Source organism: Sorex araneus, chromosome 5, assembly GCF_027595985.1.
Source record: "Sorex araneus isolate mSorAra2 chromosome 5, mSorAra2.pri, whole genome shotgun sequence".
In the NCBI taxonomy this organism is placed as follows: Eukaryota; Metazoa; Chordata; class Mammalia; order Eulipotyphla; family Soricidae; genus Sorex; species Sorex araneus.
In genome coordinates this window covers 149,405,356-149,426,665 of record NC_073306.1, presented here as the reverse complement: position 1 = coordinate 149,426,665, position 21,310 = coordinate 149,405,356, and the positions used below count along the sequence as shown (strand labels likewise).

Below are 21,310 nucleotides of genomic sequence, written 5' to 3'. Positions count from 1 at the left end.
CACCATCAACAGATATCCCATGTATGTCTAACATTAGAAGATAACCCAGTGTGAACAAATCATCCAGAACAAAAAAGCTAGACATGCATTATCCCATTAGGAGTGAGTTAAAAAGAGAAGCTAGATGATTTCATGCCAAGACATAAATAAAAACAAGTGAGGTCAGATGGTTTAAAAAAAGGAAGAATCAACCGTCTGCAAGATGAACAGTTTGTTGGCTATTAATTCTGCAGATCTGTTTGCTCCAGCGTAAACTCGAAGGTATTCAGCTAATGGAGCAGAGAGCACTTTGGTTAATTCCAAGAGAGGCTCATCTGGGTTGTCCCTGTAGATCTCAGTTTTCTTGCTTTTATTCTCTCTGCATCCCTGCTGGTTGTATCTACCTCGCCAGAGACCAGGGGTGGGAAACAGCTGTTTTGAACCGAACAGAGCACTCCGTTTGGGGTGGGGGTGAGGGGCCTGCTACTCAGGAGGACACAGTGAGCAGAGACCCCTTGAAGTCTTTGATTCAATCCGATTGAAATTGTCATGGTCTCTCTTGAAGGAGAAACGGGGAGGAGGATGGAGAGGGATTAGAATCTCAGAGCCTGTAGAGAAACACATACACGTTCCTTAAAGCATCAGTGGTCACGAAAACCCCAAGCCTTTCAACAGGAAAATCATGGGTTTGGGAGCGCTGATGATAAGCCATGAGCTTTCCAGTTGTTTTTCTGTTTTGTTTTGTTTTGTTCTAGGGCCACACCCAGCTGTGCTCAGGGGTTACTCCTGGCTCTGTACTCAGAAATTATTCCTGCAGTGCTCAGGGAACCATATGCAATCAAACCTGGGCCTGTCGCGTGCCAGGGAAGTGTCCTACCCGCTGTGCTATCACTCACCCTGCCTTGCAGATTCTTATGGAATAGACAGCAGATCTAAGGAATCCAATGAGAATATTTCTAAAGAGCCGGGCCAGACCCAGACCCTTCCCCCAATCTGAATCAAGCCAGATTTTACTTCAATTCTCTCTTGGTCCCCTGGGGACCTTTGGGTCTATCTCTGGAACAACTCAAAGATACGCTGACCAAAAATTATTCTCTTGAAATATTGTGAGAATTGGAGCTACAAGAAACAGCATATCACATCGGGCTTACTACCCTGCATTTCAGCAAAAGAGAGCGTCTCTCTAGCCATCCTGTGACTTATGGGTGATAGGAAAGAACTTGAGATCATTGGGTTGTATTGGTTAGGGGTCATGGTCAGTACAGGAACTCCTGACACGAGCACAGGAAGAGAAACAAAGAGATGGGGAGGTGGCCTGGGCTATGCAAAGCCTGGAGTCAACTCAGATTTGATGTTAACTTGCATAACTAATAAGTACAGTGAGGAGAAGGAGAGGCTGACATTGAAGTTGCTATTAAGTCACAACTATTATTTTCAATGAGTTTATGATGTTGCTATTCATACCAATTCCATGTCCACAGAATAGGCTGTCCAGAGGACTGGGAACCATAAATGTGGGCAAAACTAAGAAAATGTCCATCTTGAGTGTGTGTGTGTGCGTGTGTGTGTGTGTGCGCGCGCGCGCGCGCGTGTGTGTGTGTGTGTGTGTGTGTGTGTGTGTGTGCGCGTGTGTGGTTTTTGTGCTGCTGGTGAGGATTTACCTTTAGGGAAATTTGTCCTGTTGTCTTAGTGCAGGAAAGTGTGTCCTTAAGCAAAAGGGTACCCTGAAGGTAGGGCCATTCTGCGCTTCGAGGAACCACTCTAAATGGGAGCTGGCATTTCTCTTGACCAAGCAAATGAACCAGCTTCAGCAGAAGAATAAGGAGCCCTGCTATGAATTTTCTCTTCTGCAGAAAAATGAAGGTTCTAGGGGATCTTCCGGAAGGTCTTGAAGACAAGGAGAGGGTCACACAGCCTGCTAATTAGAGCACTCAAGGACTTCAGTGCTCTGGTTAGCACAAAGGAGGCCTGTTTGGGTATTTGATAAGCTGTTGGATTCCCGAACTTTCCAGAATGGGTTTTGTGAACCAACTGGGCACAGAATGGCTTCATGAGAGAAACCCAGCATTTCTTCACTCTCATTGCAAAGAGAATTACCCTTGGGAGCTTCTAAAACAGACTAATGCTCAGGCCAAAATCCAGTGCAACCAACAACCTTTTGAAATGGAACCAAGGAACTATTTTTTGTTTAAATATTCCTAGATTAATCTAATGTTTAAAAAGAAAGGAAGAAAGGAAGAAATAAAGAAAGGAAACAGAGGAAACAGTCAATAGAATGGTAAATAGATGCTCCCAATTTGTGGCTTAGGAAACTGAGAGTTACAAATTCAAATGAGCAGCCCAAAGTTATTCAGCCTAAGTAGTAGAATCATATCTAATAAATGTCCGAGTGCTTATACTGTATTGATTTTACTCTATCATGGAATCCTGAGGACTCTGGAGAAGGAAAAAGAAAGCTAGATAGATTTTTTTAGAAGAAAAGAAAAGAGAAAAACCTAAAGACGTCTGTTTCCTAACTGCTAGAACCCTCCCAAATAGCAAATAAAGGGAGCATTTACACCGAGACACCAAACAGTACGTCTGCATGTCAATGACAAAGCATCCAAACGTTTTGAAAGCTCTCTTCCGCCCTTGACCCCCAGACTTTCTTTCTGGGTGCACTTGAGGCTACGGGGGGGGGGGGGGGACGGGGGTGGAGGCGGGGGGAGGGGTCTGCATCGAAATAATGGGCTGAAATGCGCAGCCTAGGGGGGGTCTCAGGCACCTGAGAATCCCGCCCCCGACGCCCCGCCCAGCCACAGGAGCACAGGCAGAGAGAGAGTGCCACCTGCTGGGAGAAACGGGGCGAGACAGGCTGGTTCCCGGGTTTCTCGTCCCCAAAGCTAGGAGGCCCCTAGAATGAGATAGCTTTCAGTCTGTGAACCCCGGCTAATATCACTGTAGTCAGTCAAGGCGATAATTCATCAAAAGTTCACAACGCACCCAATTCTAAACAAAGCCTTTCATGGGCGCCCTCACCGCCTCTTCTCGGGACGCACACACAGATAACACACGGAAACTGAGCTTCACCGTATTCTCATTCCTAGGATGAGCCCCTGAGACACACGTACCTGACCCCGCTGCAGAGCGAGTCATGTAAAGGAGCAGCGTGTCTGCCCTGGGCATAGGAAAGGCAGAAAAGCAAATTTGCTTCCTGGCAGGTGAGGTGTGTTTGAGCACCCCGCTCTTAGCAGGGTATGTACCGGCTGGCGGTGCGGGGGTGCGGGCAGATCACTGAGTGCTGGAGAGAAGCCTGTCGGGGCAGCTGTGTCACTCTGCAGCCTGGCTCTGGCACTAGGCAGAAAAATTAGTGAACCCCTGAGCGAGGGAGGGGAGACTGCCGTGATACACGGGGTTGAGAATGGCTGGGGGCCAGGGCATTGGTGAGTGGCAGTTGGCAGCTTCTGTGACACTAATGTTCCCACTGTAGTCAATGGCATGTTGGGGAACAGTTCCCCCCCCCCTGTGGTGCCCGGACACGTGGCACACCGAGTCCCAGCAGATGTGGGGCCAAGGACAACGGGTGTGTGGAGAAACACCGTCTGGGAGCGGCTGATGGCTGTTCACCTTATTGCCAAATACACACAAATTTCATAGGGGACCTCGGCTTACAAGAAAGTCCAGTCACATGAAGTTCGGCATTATTGGCCCATCACCTCTCCAACTCTGCTTCGCCCCGGTCCAATCCCAGTGAAGGCCAGATGCTGCAGTTAGGATGACTTGCTAAGCGTACGTGACAGTTTCTGTGTCTAGGGTTCATGTGACTAGGAGTGAGGCTCAAGGCCGAACACCGAGTGCTGGCTGACACCCTGTTCTTGCCGACTTTGCCCAGATACTCCCTCTTGCGAGGTTTTGCCTTTGGGCTACTTTGCAAGGGCAGGTCTTATCTGCATCAGTGTCCGTCACCGTGCTGCACAATGGCATCTACCAACCTGGCATCAACAAGAGAGCTGAAGCTAGTGCGCTTGTGTGGGAGCCAGTGCCAGCACCCCCATGGCACCCCAGTGGATGGACTCTGAGGAAGGAAGGCAACTGTTTACCTCCCCACACACCACCACCAACACACACGCATGCACACATGCACGTTTGCAGGCCCACACATATGCACACACATGCGGCCAAAGGCAGAGCCCTTTCAATTGGGCCATTGGGTAGATGCAGCCTGGCTGGGGGATTGGCACGTGTCACACACATTAATGAGTTGAAGCTCTGGGCTTCAAGTCAGTGACACCCTTGACAGAAAAATTGAGTTTACGGAACCTGGGGGGCTGGAGAAAAGGCTCATCCCACTGCAATAGAGTTCAATTAGTGAAAGAACAAAATAGAACATCAGAGGCAGGGTAACTTGGATATGAGGGACATCGGTAAATGTGTGGGGAGAAAAGAGGGTCGCAGATACTCACAGAACCTCAGTCTTTAAAACCACCATTAAGTAAGATAAAGAAGAGACCGCTATGACAATAATCGCTGGGAATGATCACGCTGGACAAGATCTGAGGGTTAAAAGTAGGTAAGGGATATTCTTGATAACCTTTCAGTGTCAATATTGCAAACCACAATGCCCTAAAGGAGAGAGAAAGAGGTAGAGAGAGAGTGGGGCAAGAGAGAGAGAGAGAGAGAGAGAGAAGAAAAGCAACTGCCAAAGAGGCAGACAAGGGGTGGAGGGAGGGGGGTGATGGGAGGGAACCTGGGCACACTGGTGCTAGGAAATGTACGCTAGTGGAGGGATGGGTGCTGGAATCTGTATGACTGAAATCTAATCATGAGTGGGTTTGTCATGCTTTAAAAATTAAATACATTTTAAAAATAAATAAATAAAACCGTCATTAAGTAAGGGCTGGAGCAATAGCACAGCGGTAGGGCGTTTGCCTTGCATGCAGCTGACCCCGGTTCGATTCCTCCGTATCCCGCCCGCACAGCAGAGCCTGGCAAGCTACCAGTGGCGTGTTGGATATGCAAAAAAACAGTAACAACAAGCCTCACAATGGAGATGTTACTGGTGCTGGCTCGAGCAAATCGATGAGCAATGGGACAACAGTGACAGTGATCATTAAGTAAGGTGAATAAGAGTGAGATCACAGTCAAAGAGACAAGGGTGGTAACTGGTGACTCTCCCTCCCATAGTGCCCAGTGTGCTCTACATGCCCAATTAAGTTGGCTCTTCCCGGGGAGTGGAGTGGTGAGCTACACGGCCCTCAGGTGGAAATCTGGCCTCCCTCTACTTACTCAACACTTCTAAGGCTCAGTTTGCTTGGCTGTAGAGTGGTGACATTAGTGATATGCCCAAAAACATTTCTCTGAATTGAGTGTAAAAATATATTTCATTTTCATTTCAAGCTTTCTGGCTTAAAAAAAAAATCATTGCCCAAAGAATGCAGCTAGTATTGTTTTAAAAGAGGAGTGTCTGTTTTAAATATGAACAGGTTTCTGAATGCCACGTTAAAGGCCGCTGGTCGTGTCCAGATGATAAACTCTCAGAATGAAGTCTGTCTCATTTCTCAGAATCACTCAAAAACATGAAAGTCTAACCGAAAAATGCTCCATTGCTTTATCAGGAGCACTAGCTCCTTCTCAAAGGGGCAGGAAATCACATCATCCCACAAAACTCAGCCCCCAATCAGGTTCTGAATGATTTCCTTTGCTGGCTACCATGACACAGGGCTAGCGAGCTGATGGAATGAAACTCGAGAGCAGAGAGCAGGTAGCACGCGTTTATCCAGTGCCAGCTGCAGTGAGGAGCGTCTTGCCTCTGTTAGGAAATCTTGTCATTCACCAGGGTCGAACTCTCTCAGGGCTGCTCTCTGCACTCAGGACAACACATGTTTCCTCTCCCTGTCGTCTGCATCCCACACACTCTTAATCCAGGGACTCCTTTCCTAGTCCTTATCCAAAAACCTCTTGCAGTACAACCTTGTTTCTGCTCCTAGAACAACTGAGCTGACTTCTGCCCCAAGGCCTTAGCAGAAGCTATTCTCCCTGCCAGACAAGCTCACCTGCATTTTCTCAAGGCTAGATTCACCAGGATCTTAGATTGGAGACAGACTTTCTTCCTGCATGGGCCACTTGCTCCCATGGACCCATCACATCATTCCACTTAATTTCCTGCACTGTCCTTCTCTACCTGATCCTGGATCCATCTTTGTGTTTTGACTGTTTTTCCCCTTGGATTGCTCATGCACAGAAATAGTAGAGCAGTAGTAGATCCACTTACTTTTGGATCTGTGCTCAAGGATCACTCCAAACGTGCTCAGGGGAGCACATGTGCCAGGAATCAAAACTGGGTCAGTTGTGAGCTAGGGAAGGGCCTTGCCTGCTGTACTGCCTTTTGCTCTTTGGGCAGCTCATTCCACTGGAACCAGATTCTTGGCCTCACTCACCTGCTTTCTCCCTCATCTGAGAATAGCTCCTAGTCAAAACATAGCTGTGGAGTGATCCCAACCTCCCCGTCCACCAACCCTGTGGGAGGCCTTATCGAAATTCTGTTTCATGAGAAAGAAAGAAGAATTTAAGCAATTGGCTCAAAGCCATAAAGCAAGAACACAGCAAAGAAGAATGCAAATTCAGGTGTGGCTTCAAAGCTCCCCTCCCCTGCCCCATCTCTTCATCCATGGTCTTCCTCTGAAAGGAATAGCCTGCCCACTCATCCTTTCTCTTTCATTTATGATCCATTTGGCCTAGGGAAGAGAAACAAGCCTGCCTCTGCTTTAGGGTTCACTCGGATTCTCTGCCATTATTCGCCAAAGCGCTATCCGCTGTTTCGTGCACATTGTGATGAGAAGTGCCCTCTTGAGGAGTGAATGGGCCTGTAGTTAGAGAGCTTCATCTTGTCTATGACTGAACTTGAGAATCTAACTAATTACGATGCGCTCCTGCCTTGCTGCCCCCCCCCACACACATAGGTGTCCATCATTTCTCTCACAACCAGGTTCAAGGCCCCCTTTCTTTTTATTTTAATTGAATCACCGTAAGATACAGTTACAAAGCTTTCATGACTGAGTTTTAGTCATACAGTGATCGAGCACCCATTCCTCCACCACTGCACGTTTTCTACCACTGATGTCCCCAGTATTCCCCCTCGTCCCAGCCCTCCCACTGCCTCTATGGCAGACAATTTCCCCCATACTGTCTCTCTTTCTTTGGGCTCTATGCTTTACAATACAGATACTGAGAGGCCATCATGTTTGGTCCTTTATCTACTTTCAGCACATATCTCCCATCCCAAATGTTACTTCCAACCATCATTGACTCAGTGATCCCTTCTATATCCCAGCTGCCTTCTTTCCCAGCTCATTTGGCAGTCTGCCAACCATGGAGCAATCTTCCTGACCCTTATTCTACTGTCCTTGGGTATCAGTCTCATATTATGCTATTTTTCTTCCACAAATGAGTACAATCATTCTATGTCTGTCCCTCTCTTTCTGACTTATTTCACTTAGCATGATATTCTCCATGACCACCCACTTATAAGCAAATTCCATGACTTCATCTTTCCTAAGAGTTGCATAGTATTCCATTGTGTAGATGTACCAAAGTTTCTTTTTTTTTTTTGTACCAAAATTTCTTTTATCAGTCGTCTGTCCTCAGGCACTCGAGTTGTCCCCAGATTCTGGCTATTGGGAACAGTGCTGCAATGAACATACAGGTGTGGATGTCATTTCTACTGTGTTTTTTTGCACCCTCAGGGTATCTTCCCAGAAGTGGTGTTGCAGAAGGCCCCCTTTCTGTGGAGCTGATTCATTCCACCCCAGCTAATCCTCCATTTATCTCATATCCATCTACACTGTCCTTGTTCCTTTAATATCTGAGCATAGTGATTTGATTTCCTATATTAACACATCTCGTAACAAGCCTGTTTTGTGCTTCTAATTAGGTTGTGGGTCCTTGAGATGAAGGGGCATGCTTGCTGGTCCTCCAATCCCAGACAAAGCCGAGAAGGAGCCACCAAATGGTGTGAAACACTGCCTGTTGTCTCACCATCCAAAGTGTAAATATGCTCAGTAGAAAAATGAAACTGCAGTTTCTTCTTCCTTCCTTGTCACAAGTTCTGAACCTGGGCACAGCACAAATGCTCGTTTCGTTGCAAAATTCAGTTTAATACTCTTGTAGCTTGTTCAAGATAGTTACCACATACAAGTACATACTTATAAAAATCTAAAGAAATTGGAAATTCAGAATCTTGCAATAGAGGCCGAGAAATAGGACAGTGGGTCAGGTGCTTGCCTTGCACACAGCCGACCTGGGTTCAATTCTTCGAACCATATAGGGCCCTGAGCCCTGCTAGGAGTGATCCCTGAATGCAGAGTCAGGAGTAAGCCCTGAGTACCACTGGGTGGTGGCACCCTCCCCCCCCCAAAAAAAAATCTAAGTAATTTCTAGCCTTTCATTGCTTTTTCAATCCCTTCTTCTCCTTCCCTTTGCTGCTGTCATTGCTACAGTGCCTGGAGACTTGCTCCCATACTTGCCCACAGTGCTTGCAGATTTTTAGCTGTGGTGCTGGTTGGGTATGTCACAGACTCAGATGCAGTGCTCACTAAGCTTGGCACTCCTTTAGTTACCAAGCTTGCACACAGGCTCAAGGGGTCTGGGAGAGACACACAAGTTCTAGTGGTGATGCTCCCTGGGGTCCCTGTGATGCTCACACTTGTGCTTGGTGCTGGGGGGTAGTGGGGGAAGTTGGAACTTCTTGGTACTTGGTCCCTTGTGGTTTTTGCTGGGAATCTCGCCCCTTCTCTCGGTGCTTCCACTCCGGGCTGTGGATCACTTGCAGAGTTGGAGAGCACAGACTGGAGAGCTGCCAGGATCAAACTGAGCTTCCAGGATCCTGCTTGGCACCTGTGGTACACCAGGAATTTAAGCTTTGACTTATGCTTAGAGCCAGCTGCTCTAAGCCCCTGCAATATCCTGCATTGTTCTATTCCTCTGGTGTGTGTGTGTGTATGTGTGTGTGTGTGTGTGTGTGTGTTGCCATAGATTGAACCCATGCTAGGCATGTGTGTTCTACCCCTAAGCCATCATTCCTGGCCCTTATTATTTCTGATGGCTTACCTTAATGTCACTTTTTAATCGTGGCAAGAAATCTTATCATGGTAAAAAGGAATGGCAGGAAGCTTTGAAAGGCAAGCATCTTGATTAATTCCAGAAGAGTGCTATGATCAATTTGTGATTCATTGCCTCCAATCACCACCACCAAAGGGTATTTTGGTCCATTTTTCTTCCCAGAGTTGAGTCCATCACATTTTCCCCAAACAACTCTAGTATCTTTTCGAACACATGGTGTGTGTGGCTCTGTGGGAATCCATCCTCCTTCCCTCGTATCTTTCTGGCAAGAGGGTAACATGTTGTTCCCAGCAAGTTCGGGCCCTCCCTGTAGGTTCAGAGGGGCCCTCTGCTGAGAACACCGGCTTTGCTGACACTGCAGTTCACAAAACATCCTGTTTGCAGGGAGTGCCAAGCCGAGCTCTGGCTTACTCCTCTCTGCTAAACCCTGAGCCTCCTAGTAAACACTGGGTGCCTGTCAGCTGTGCCTTCCGGAGAAAGCATCCCTTGTCCTGAAGTGAATGTTAATAATCATGGATCCTTGGCATGAATGAATGTTCGTTTCCATCAGATTCTTGCAAACATCCAGCCACTTCCCATATTCCCTTTCCACATTAGTAGCTGTTACCACCTTCACCTAACAAGGGTCTCGAAATCAGCAATAGAAAATTTAAAAAAAAGAAAGAAAGAAAGAAAGAAAGAAAGAAAGAAAGAAAGAAAGAAAGAAAGAAAGAAAGAAAGAAAGAAAGAAAGAAAGAAAGAAAGAAAGAAAGAAAGGAAGGAAGGAAGGAAGGAAGGAAGAAAGAAAGAAATCAGCAATAGGATGGCTGGGAGGGGTTGGGGGTGTGGCCTGGGGCCTCGCTGGCTGAGTGCGCTAACCGCTGCACCACACTGATCCTGAGGTTCCCAGCACCACATCCCTGTGTGTGAGCACCTTACATGAGTGTGGGCCCCCCGAATGCCCAAACAATAAGTGGATGGGAATATGTGTGCATGAGGAGAGGGTGGAGGGGGAGGTGATTGAGATATTTATTTGATTGTTTTTCAATATATGGAGCCAGAGAGTTAGTACAGAGGGGAGGGCGCATGCCATGCACGCAGCAGACCGGGGCTCCATCCCCCGCACCACATATGGTCCCTCAATCCTGTCAGGGGTGATCCCTCTGCACTGAGTCCGAAGTAAGCCCCAAGCACAGCCAGCTGTGCTCCCTCCCCCCCAAAAAATCATTTTCCAGGGACCAGAGAGATAATTAGTGCAAGAGAATGAAAATTTGGCCCTGTGGGCTATCACCCTGATTCTTTTTTTAAATTATTTTTAAAATTTTAATGAATCACCATGAGATACAGTTACAGATTTACAAACTTTCACGATTAAATTTCAATCATACACCTTCAAGCACCCATCCTTCCACCAGTACCCATTCTTCACCATGAATGTTCCCAGCATCCCTCCCGCCACCCCCACCTCTTCCCACCCCCTGCCTCTGTGGCAGACACATTCCCTCTTTCTCTCTCCTTTTGGGTGTTATGGTTTGCAATCTAGGTACTAAGCAGCCATCATGTTTGGTTTATAGTCTACTTTCAGCATGCATTTACCATCCCGAGTGACCCCTCCAACCATCATTTACTTAGTGGTCTCTTCTCCATCCCACCTGCCTTTTCCCCCGGCACACGAAATTGTCTTCCAAGCCATGGATCCATCCTCCTGGCCCTTATCTCTACTATCATTAGGGCCACCACCCTGATTCTAGTGCCATTGGCACCCGTATGGTTTCCCTGAGTGTCAGCAGGGGGCCCCCTGAGCAGAGAGGCAGGAATTGCTCAAGAGCCCAGCAGGGCATGACCAAAATCCCACCTACCAGTTGTTTTCCATCATCAAGTGATGAGGAAGGTGGGTATAAGTGGGCATGAGGAATAGGTGGCCACGCAGACCTCCGCTAACCATCTCTTATCGGTGCCACTGGGAGCTGGACAATGCCTTTTCCTATGCAAACTGGCTCAGCCTAGGTGGCAGAGAAACTGGCAGGGGACCACTCCTGACACCTGCATAGAGCACATGGCTACCAGAAAGAAATTGTGGCGACCTTCAAAAGTCCCACGGATAGTTGAAAATAACGCAGCTTGGATCAGAGTCTTATCTCCACTTGCTGTTCACAAACATCTGGATTTTCCTAATTTCCTACAAGCTACCAGGATCTCGAGCCAAGAGCGTACTTATTGCCATTTGAATCTGAAACGTGTCCAATAAAAGTACACGTTATCTGAGAGAGACCAGCTGGCGCCCCAGACCTGTCCCCCACAGCTATACTTCAATTTGGCCACCATGGTGCGGGGGCCAAGTGATTCAGCCTTGCAAGGTCAGACGGTCAGACAAAGAGTGGGTCTGAGTCCCAGGTGGCTTCCTAATTAACTGAGCTTTTAGAGGCATGCATAAAACTTATTCCCAGGGAGAGGCATAATCACCGAGAGCAGAGCACTCCGTGTTTGCCAAATAGCATTTTTCCTCGCTATAGGCAAGTCCAAATATGAAGCCAGATATGACTCCAAGGTTGCTTAATGACCCCAGGATCAGAAGAGGAATGAAGCGCATGGTCCAGTGCAGTGACTGCTGCCTCGTGTTTTCTACAGAGCCAAGGCTGATTCTAGCTCATTAGACGTTCCCTTTCACCCAGGACATGAATGCCATCTCCCTTCCAGAAAGATGCTTTGATTTTGGTTTTGGGCCACCCCAGTAGGGTTGGGGGAGGTGGGGGGCAACTCCCAACGAGATGTTTAAGGCCTGCTCAGTGTTGAGGATCAAAATAGGCCTCACAAAGGCAAAGCACGAGCTCCAGTCCACTGAGGGAACTTTCTCCGCCCCAACTCAGAAGATTCTCTATTCAGACATAGAAGATTCTCATTACTTTGGTAAATAATTTCTGGGTTCTCACTTTTATTTTTTCATTCTTCTTAGAATTTCTACCAAGATGATTCAGATTATCATCTTGTTAATCTGACAAGATTAACCTAGTTTAGGGCACTAGAGACATTTCATGTCTACTTTCCCTAAATCCATGACCCGTGGTGTCACTTTCAAATTTTATGGTCTCTATATGCCATCTAGAATATACTTGATAAAAGTATTGTTAATAAAAACTATCATCTTGAGGACAAACTTAATAAAGATCAACCCTCTTTCAATCCAGAAAAACACAGAGTAGCAGTTATTGCCATCTGTATTATCTGCCATTTTTTCAAATCTGCTATCTTGTTACCTCTGTCATCAAAATAGCTAGAAATTTCATGACATGAATAAACTCTGGTTATTTAACTTCATAATAAATGTTTGTAACTCTGATGACTATTGCTAACAAGTGTTTAAATTTAAAACTGTGTGAAAAAATAATATTATCTGCATAAGATTTAATCATTAAAAACTGTTCAAACTAAAAAGAGTAGACTAGAAGTATGGCAAAAGGTAGTACTGAAGGGATATAGTCATCAGGATTACCAAAACATTGACAAGAAAATTCACATTATAGAATCCTATCTCAACATATCCATCACCTCCCTCAACTCTAAAGCAATTTTTACTCAACATAGCAAATGTTCCTGTGTGGACAGTTCAATATTGAATGATGGGTTACATTATATTCATGATGCAAATGAAATTAGTATGACACTACACAGACATTTGTTGCAAGCTATGTACTACTAGCGTTGGCCTACCGACTTGATCTTAGTCTTTATTACAATCTCACTCACTGCCTGACTAAAAACTGTCAGAAGGGCAAACTCTGGCCCTATGCTGTTAATCCTCTTTTCTAAACATACAAGTCTTCTCCTCTTTTCATCCAAGTTCCATATGGTCTTTTTCATTTATCTGGGGTGGGGGGGGGGGTTGGGGCATTGAGTTGGGCCACACCCAGGGGTGCTCAGGGTTTACTCCTGGCTCTGCGCTCAGGGCTCACACCTAGTAGTGCTCTGAGAACCTGTGATGCTGGGAATAGAACCCAGGTTGCAAGGCAAGTACCTGCTGTACTATTACTCTGGCCGCTCCCATGTGCTCTTTTTTTTTTTTAAAAAAAAGGGGGGGATTAATATGAGGGAGAGGTGCAACAAGTGGTAGAAACTATTCGTGGCTCTGTGCTCATGTGTGACCCTGGAGGTGCTCCGGGGACCACACATGGTACCAGGGATTTGAAAGAGTTTGGAGAGATGCAGGACAAGTGCCTTAACCCTGTACAATCTCTCCAGCTCAACTCCATCCATTCATAATACTCATCTTAATCATTTCATCTAGGTAGCATTTCACAAAACTTTGTCCTTTACATGATCTGACTTGGTCCTTACAGCAACCTTAAAAGTCAAGAACTTGCTGTTTAAAGCATCTTCTAGTGAAAGGAAGTCCCAGGGCAGGTTTCCCAGCTCCAAAGTCTATTAATCAGGAGTGACAGTGCAGCAGGTAGGGCATTTGCCTTGTATGCGGCCAAGCTGGATTTGATTCCCAGCATCCTATATGATCCCCCAAGCACCAACAGGAGTAATTTCTGAGCGCAGAGCCAGGAGTAACCCTGTGCTTCACTGGGTGTGACCCAAAAGGCCAAAAAAAGTAAAAATTCTTAATCATACCTGCCCAGCTTCAGTGCAAGTCTAGGAAGTAACAAGTTTTATTGTTGTTATTTTAAACAAAGTATCAGATGGTTGTGTGTGCTACACACTATCTCAACACAGGTCTTTAAGCAGAAGCAACTCAATGGAAACAAAGTAAACCCAACAGATGGTAGCCAGTTCCAGGAAAACTTTGTTCTGGGAAAGAGGAGGCGCAGAGGAGGCTGCCGGGGAGTTTCTCTAATTGTTTTCTCCAGAAGTCTCCCACCAGTATTTGTGAAATATGCCAAGTCTCAGGAACTGCTTCAGACCTACCAAACCAGAGACTGGTAGAACTGGGCCCACACTGTGTCTAAAAAGCCTTCCAGGAGATTCTGATGGGGATTTGAGAACTGTCTTTGAAAATATAGATCCAAATAAGTATAAAGCCTTCATTAGCTTTATTTAATGAATCAGGCAGCACTCCTCTTGTGAGTAGGAAAGCTCTCTGTGAAACTGTAGAAATGGGAGAGTTTTCTAGAACATGAGGAGAAAAGACTTAACAATAGTCACCGATTTTGTTCCAGACCAGGTCAGCCTACTTTGGAGACAGGGAAGTTTCTAGCAAGCAGCCTATCAGCTATGGTTGACTTGGACCCTTGAAGGCAGCTTTCCTGGGACTGAAGCTGCAATTACTTCGATATTCAATCTTATTTTCAACGTGGTTTGGCACAGGTAACTCCATTCTTGGGTAAGGTACCACTTTTTTAATTGAACCACTGGTAATGTTTCTGATTATTTGCCAGAGACTCGCCTTAGTACATAAATTTATGGATTTGGGGGACTTTTCTATCTGCTGGCCACAATTATTTTTTTAGTCATTGGAGCCATTAATTTAGCAGCAAATACCTCATTGCTGCTGCATTACATTTTAGAGGTTGATCATTCTGCCTAAATAAATCTGTGAAATCTTAACGCATTACACTGTTGCTGCAATTTGTGCTAATTAAATCACATGCAAGTGTGAGTCACCTATGGTATGTGTGGAAGTCCATGTGCTCATCTTTGTTTTGTTTGGGGGGTGACACCTGATAGTGCTGGATGCACCCCTGCAGACAGTGCCAGAGGGGAGTTTGCTGCCTACCTTGGGGTACGCTATGGGGGAGCACCCCATAGTTCAGGTGCTTCCTGCCACATGCAAAGCATGGTCTCTAGTCCTTGAGCCATCTCTCCAGTCCTTAGTAAATTTTTGTTTTGTTTGGGGGTCACCCCTGACCTAGGTCCTCTAGAGTTCCTCCTGGAATTTCTTTGGTGACTTTGAGGTACCAGGGATTGAACTGGACCTTTTGCATGCAAAGCACATGCTCAGCCCTCTGAGCTATGATTCAATCAAGTTTGGTTGAATAGTTTCCAAGTTTGGCTGAATAGTTTTACAGATGACTCATATGTTTTTGTTAGTTGATTGATTTGGTTTTTAGGTCACACCTGGTGGTACTCAGGGCTTATTCCTGGCTCTACACTAAGGGATCACTCCCAGAGAGCTTCTAGGGGTGCAGGGGATAGAACCCATGTTGGTCTCATACAAGGCAAGCACCCTACTTGCTATAGTATCTCTCCAGTCCCTCATATGTTTGATTTTTACTCAAGGACAATTAAATTAGATATGATCAGATAGTTAGAGAAATACCATGACTTTGATCATAGACATATTTAATAAGTAATACACAATAACAACACACTGCATTGCATTGCTGATAATTAGGCAAAGAAAAAAAATCATCTAAGTGTTTTCATGACTAATTTTGAAAATAGATGTAAGAATTATATTTCACACATTTAAAGGTTTATTGTTTTTAAGTAATGAATCTTTTAAAATCTATTCCATGGCTGAGGCTATCTGTAGTCTTCATTATACTCCTCAAAATGCATGACACCTTATTTGAATGAAAACAATGAAGTCAAACTGCTTCTGACAGGAAGCAAATCTGATTGGGTAGTCTGCTGATGAAAACAGGCTCTATTAATTAGGTTACATAGCAAACATCTATACTTGACAAACCATTTCAATTTGAGTCCACTGTATTATTAGCTGTGAAATTCTGATCACAAAAAACTGAGGTCCAGAGAGATGGTATAGGGCTTTCCTGATCCCCACATCCCACATGGTCCCCAAAGCACCCATAAGGATGATCCCTGAACACTGCCATGTATGGCCCAAATGTACTCCCATCCAAGAAAAAAAACTGAACCACCTGAAAAAACTTTATCCAAAATTATCTATAAAAATGAACGTTCTCTATCTCACAGTGATTCAATAAAATTAATATCAAAAACAAAAGTACATTTAAAATAATAATAATACAATAAAAATTAATGTTTCCCCACGTTTGAAAGTGAAAATGTGAAATTTCAGACTCGGTGTAAACACTTTTCTTGGCAAGTCATGTAGTTTTCAAGTCTTGCCTTCAACACAACTGAAGGAGGCCTTAATCGCTGTCACAGTTCATTAATCTGCAAGATCCGGTTGAGAGATCATAGCATCTTACTTCTTGAAATCTAGAATCAAGTGAAACCCAAAGTGTTCCTAGATACGGCACTCATTTATAGGTACACTGGCTCCTCGGGGCATTCAGCTCTTAAATCTGAAAACAGGAATAAAACTAACTTTCATTCCATTTCGTTCTAACCACAAATCACTCACCCCCAGTTACATTTCAAACAGCAGTAATACTCATTTCACCGAACGACACATTTCAAGGACTGTTCCGCATTTCCAATACTGTTCTATTCCACGATGAGAATGTGTGACAATGTATTTTGGCTTTGGTCTGTCCTATTCCGTTCTCAGCCCTGAATCGGAAATGGTACTATCTTGTCATAACCTTGGGCAATGATCCAATCATTGCAAACTGATGGGAGCAGCACGACCCGTAAGACATTCCAAGAATGGACAGAGAGAGAGCATTAAACGCTTGGAAAAGCCTTGAACGCCGAGCCGGGTGCAGGCGTGCATGCCCTAACCTCCTCCCTGAACCCGCTGGACCACGGTCCCCCGGAGCGAACCATAAACCCCGTGAATGCTGATAGGTTGTTCCTTCTGGGGTGCTTCGTGTGATCAGAGTCGCACGGAGAGGCCCGGGGACGCCCAGGAAGGATGCAACGAGGGCTTGGGCGTTTGAAAAGCAGGTGCGCCGACGCGGGGCGTTTCCATGCACAGATGCACGGACGCGGCCAGGGTTCAGCGGTCAGAGGCGCAGAGCCCCAAGGTGCGACAGAGGGAAGCCAGCAGAGCCTCTCTCTGCCCGCCGTGCCCGTTCCCGTCTCCACGCGGCGCCCGGGCCTGGCGGGGGCGCGCGCGCAGGGCGGCGGCGAGAACTGGCCCCTGGCGGCCACCGTCGCCGCCCCCGCCCCGCCCCTCCCCGCGGCTGCCATGGTCACGCCTTTTCCTTCCGTCCCCCGATTCCCTTTCACTTCCGGGACGGCGCCGGCCGCGCTGGTTCCGTAACAACATCCCGCGGGCTCGGCTGCCGCCGCCTCCCGCGCCGTCTGCTCCCGGGGCCGGCCGCCGCCATGGCCAGCAACCCGCAGGCGCAGCCGCCGCCGCCCGCGCCGCCGCCGCCGCCGCCGCAGCCGCCGCCGCCGCCGCCGGGCCCCGGGGTGGGCCCGGGCGCCAGCGGGCCGGGCGGCGCGGGCGCGGGCGCGGGGGACCCTCAGCTCGTGGCCATGATCGTCAACCACCTCAAGAGCCAGGGCCTCTTCGACCAGTTCCGCAGGGACTGCCTGGCCGACGTGGACACCAAGGTGCGGGGCGCGCGGCGGGGTGGACCGGCCGAGCGCGCCCCGCGGCCGCGGGGCTGCTGTTGCCGCTGCTCCTGCTGCTGTTGCTACTGTTGCAACTGCTGCAACTGTTGCAACTGTTGCAGCTGCAGCCGGGCCGGGGCGCGGGGAGTTCATTCATTCGTCGCCTCCCGGCGGGGCTGCCCACAACCCGGCCTGGGTCCGGCCACTACCCGGCCGCTGCGAGCTCGCGGTGGGGGAGAGCCTTTGAGGGCGCGCGGGTCAAGTTGTGCAGGCTCTCTGAGCATCCCTGCCCCGCCCCCCCGGCTCACTTTTGCGGGAGACGGGTTGGAGGGGTGGGGGGCGATGCGGGGGATGGGAGAGTGCGGAAAGTGGCCATGCGTGCATCATGGCCTTTGTGCTTTGGAGCAAGGGCCAGCAGGCCGTCGGAAGCCGCTTTAGCCCGGTGCGCTGTGCTGGACAGCGTGCGGTGGGCGTGCGGGGGTAAGGGACGGTTGAAGTTGGAAGGCAGCGCTGGGCCGGGGAAGGGGGGGTGGGGGTGGGAGGAGGGCGGGCCTGGCCTTCGACCAGACCCCCTCCGGGATCAGAGTTGCGGGGCCCCCGAGTCTTGTTCCCGGGGAATGTTGTTCCGTGGGGCAGGGGGTGGGGGAGGTGAAAAATTGGGCCCAGCACGGGTAAGCGTGGGAAAGGGCAGGGGGAACCCTGCGTGAGGGGGAGCCCGAGTGCGGAGAGCTTGAGCAGGAACACCCCAGTCCAGCTGGCTGAGCAAAAGCCAGCGCTTGGATCGCCCCAGCAATGACCGATGATCGTCGTGGCAGCCTTTGGAGCTGCACCGGCCCCAAAGCCTGCGGTCATGGCCGGGGGTGAAGCCGGAAAGCTCGTGGGGCGGGGAGGGGGGCATTTGTCTGGTTTACATGCGTGTGGTTCCATCAGATTGGAGTGTTGAAGGGTGGGGCAATTTCTGGGAGGTCGCTGGGACCTTTGGGGCCCAGAACCTCCCTTTTGTGATAGAGGGATGTTGGCAGCAACTGTGAATTCCTCCCCGGAACTCACTGTTGACGGGGCTTGAGACAATCAGTTCGGGGCTCTTCTCTGGGAACTTCCTGACAATCCCCTAATCCGCTTTGCTTGCAAGTACCTGCAGTGTAGACGAGAAGTAGAAAGTGCCTATTTCAGGGGGGTGTGGAGGCAGAGAATTCGCTGTGCTTGGAATGTGCCCTTGTGGCAGTGTTGGTTTGTGTTGAAGGAGGTGGCGCCCAGCCCCTTAGCCACACACACCGTCTGTCCTTTTCGCTGCTTGCAGGTTTTAGACCAGCCCAGGTGAACGCTGCCAGATAAAGCTGGTACTTGTGGCCAGAAGGTAGAGATTTCACCTGCCTTCTTCTACCCCTACCGCCAATTTCCCCCCTCCTCCTAAAGCAACAGTTGTCAGCCTACGTGCAAGCCCACATTTGGGGACGGCCACTGGGCCCCAAGGCTGAGCTTGTTCTTCGTCACCTTCCTGACCTGCCCTAAAGGTTGCCGTGTGTTCCTGTCACCCCTCTCACATCTCAGGCTGGACTCTTCCGGCCTTTGGCAGAGGGGGCCCGAAGCACGGTTGCTTTCTGGGCCCTTAAGCTGAGAGGAAAGCCACGCACCATTGCCTGCCGGTGCCTTCCAGAAGGGTCGCTGGAGGGAGCTCTGCTGTTCAGTCCCGGGTTTGGCTCCCAGAGTAAGTCCCTGTATCAGTGTTGGAGAGGTCCCTCCCGCAGGCGGACACGGGTGCTTCTCTCCACCTCCTGCCCTTCCTCTCCCTCCTCCCTCCCCCCATACCCACTCCTCCCTCCTCACACCCCTCTCCTCCCTCTTCCTCCCTCGGTTCCCCACTTTTCCCCCTTTCTCTCCTCCCGGTCCCTCCATCCCTCCCCTTCCATTCTCCCACCCTTTTCCCTCCTGCCCTGCCCTTTTCTTGCCTCTCCTCTTTTCTCCCCTTTTGCTGGTCTCTTCCTCTACCCTCTTCTTCTCCTTCCTTGCCCTCACCTCCTCCATCCCGTCCTTTGCTCCCTCTCACCTCCCCCTCTCTCCAACCCTGGGCCTTTCCCGCTCCTTCAGTTCTATGCCTGTTGCTTCTGATTTTTCACTTGTCATTTTGGTTCGGGGGCCGCTGGGCAGTGCTCAGGGCTCCCTCAGGCCGTGCAGTGCATTTGCGGAGCGGGAGTTCCGGCTGGGCTCAGCAGCGCCTTGACCCCGGACTAGGTCCTGGCTGTTTCTGATGTCTTACTTTTCTCCTTGACTGGGCTCCTTCTGCTTTTTGTCTTTTCCTTAATCAGCAGTTCTGAAGACTTTTTTTTAAAAAATTGTTCTTCTTGAGCAATAGTTTAAACTCCTTGATCTTTTGAATAAGGGTAAGCTCTAAAAGCTGGTTTTCTTGGAACCTTCCTATCAGATGATGTGCTCAAGCCACCTGGGCCCACGCCTACTGGCTTCCCAGGGTCCGACGGAGTTGACTGGGGCATGCAGTGGTGGGGGACAGGACGGAATTGATGGGGGGAGGAGCGGGGGCAGGGTCTGAGCTGACCAGGGTGGGCAGGGGGCAGGTGTGATGGTCTGATGGAGTTGGCCATCTTTATTGGTGATGCCCCCTTTCCTGCAGCTGAGCTTGTGTGCACGATTACTTGGTAGCCCTCCCAACTCTGTGTGGTGGCGGGGAGAAGACTGCAGGGAGGCCAGGGACATGCCCCTGAGCAGAGGGTGGGGTTGCTGGGCCCCAGATACCGGTGGACGCGCCATCCCAATTGGGCTGAGGCCATCAGCGGCAGAATCTGCTGATGGGTCGCATGTGGGCTAAAAGCAAAGGACGGGGAACTCCAGGCTCTTTCCCCTTTTCTTTTCTTTTTTTTTTTTTGCTTTTTGGGTCACACCCAGCGATGCTCAGGGGTTACTCCTGGCTTTGCACTCAGGAATTACTCCTGGCGGTGCTTGGGGGACCATATGGGATGCCGGGGATTGAACCCGGGTCGGCCGGGTGCAAGGCAAACGCGCTACCCGCTGTGCTATTGCTCCGGCCCCTCCCCTTTTCTTTTTAATGAAGAAGGAACAGGAAAATATGTTTTCTTTAGACCTCTAAGTGATTTTTTTAAGATTCTGAGTTGAGCAAACTTTTCCTGTTTCCTGAGAATCCTAAGTGAAATATTAAGACCATTTACGAGATGTAAGGAACATTGGCTTGGAGCAAACGGTAATGGTGGAAGGTAGCTTTGTGTGGTTCCGGTATTGGCTCTGGATTCCGAATCAGAAGTTGGATAGAGAGGCCCAAGCCATGACCCAAGACTTTTTTTTTTTTTTTGTATTTTTTTCAGAAATTGAGACACCGTGATTCACACAGAGTTCATAGTAATAGGTAACAGAGTTGTTTCAGGCATACAGTGTCGCAACACTAATCCCACTATCCATGTCCCCAGGTTCCCTCCTATCCCGCAGCCAGGCATATAACACTTATTTTATGCTACTTCGTCCAGTAAAGCTTAAAAGGAATGGCAAGTAGAATTACTAGAAAATAAGTCAGTAAAAGTCACTTTGTGTTGATTAATTGCCCTGTTCTTAACCTTAATCAAGTAGAGGACAACCGTCTGCTCCGTTAGTAAGTGCCCTTCCTGCCGCACGATGGGAAGTCTCTCTGTCCCTTGAAGGAGCTCTTCTCCAAGGTTTTTGCACAGAGCAGTGGTTTTCAGCCTCTGCCGCGGAGGACAAGCCCTGTCTGAGCGTGGTGTGGGCCAGGGCACCCCACCATGGCGGTTACTAGCTATTGTGCTGGGCCAGAGGTTTGCAGAGGGCACCCCACAGGGAGGAGGCCTCTGGCTGCTGGTGTGTGTGTTTTCCCAAAAGAGTAACACATTTCTCTCTCACAAGG

General features: G+C 48.6%; 1 protein-coding gene and 1 pseudogene across 1 annotated transcript in view; one reads left to right on the top strand and one right to left on the bottom strand.

The window, feature by feature from the left end:
* Positions 1-21,310, bottom strand: part of LOC129405146 (uncharacterized) — a 347,936-nt pseudogene that overhangs the window by 201,699 nt on the left and 124,927 nt on the right.
* BOD1L1 (biorientation of chromosomes in cell division 1 like 1) overlaps positions 17,194-21,310 on the top strand; it is a 61,125-nt gene continuing 57,008 nt past the window's right edge. The window contains exon 1 of the mRNA XM_055140912.1: positions 17,194-17,424. Within this exon, the coding sequence (XP_054996887.1) occupies positions 17,194-17,424 (231 nt within the window). The remainder of the gene's footprint in view (positions 17,425-21,310) is intronic.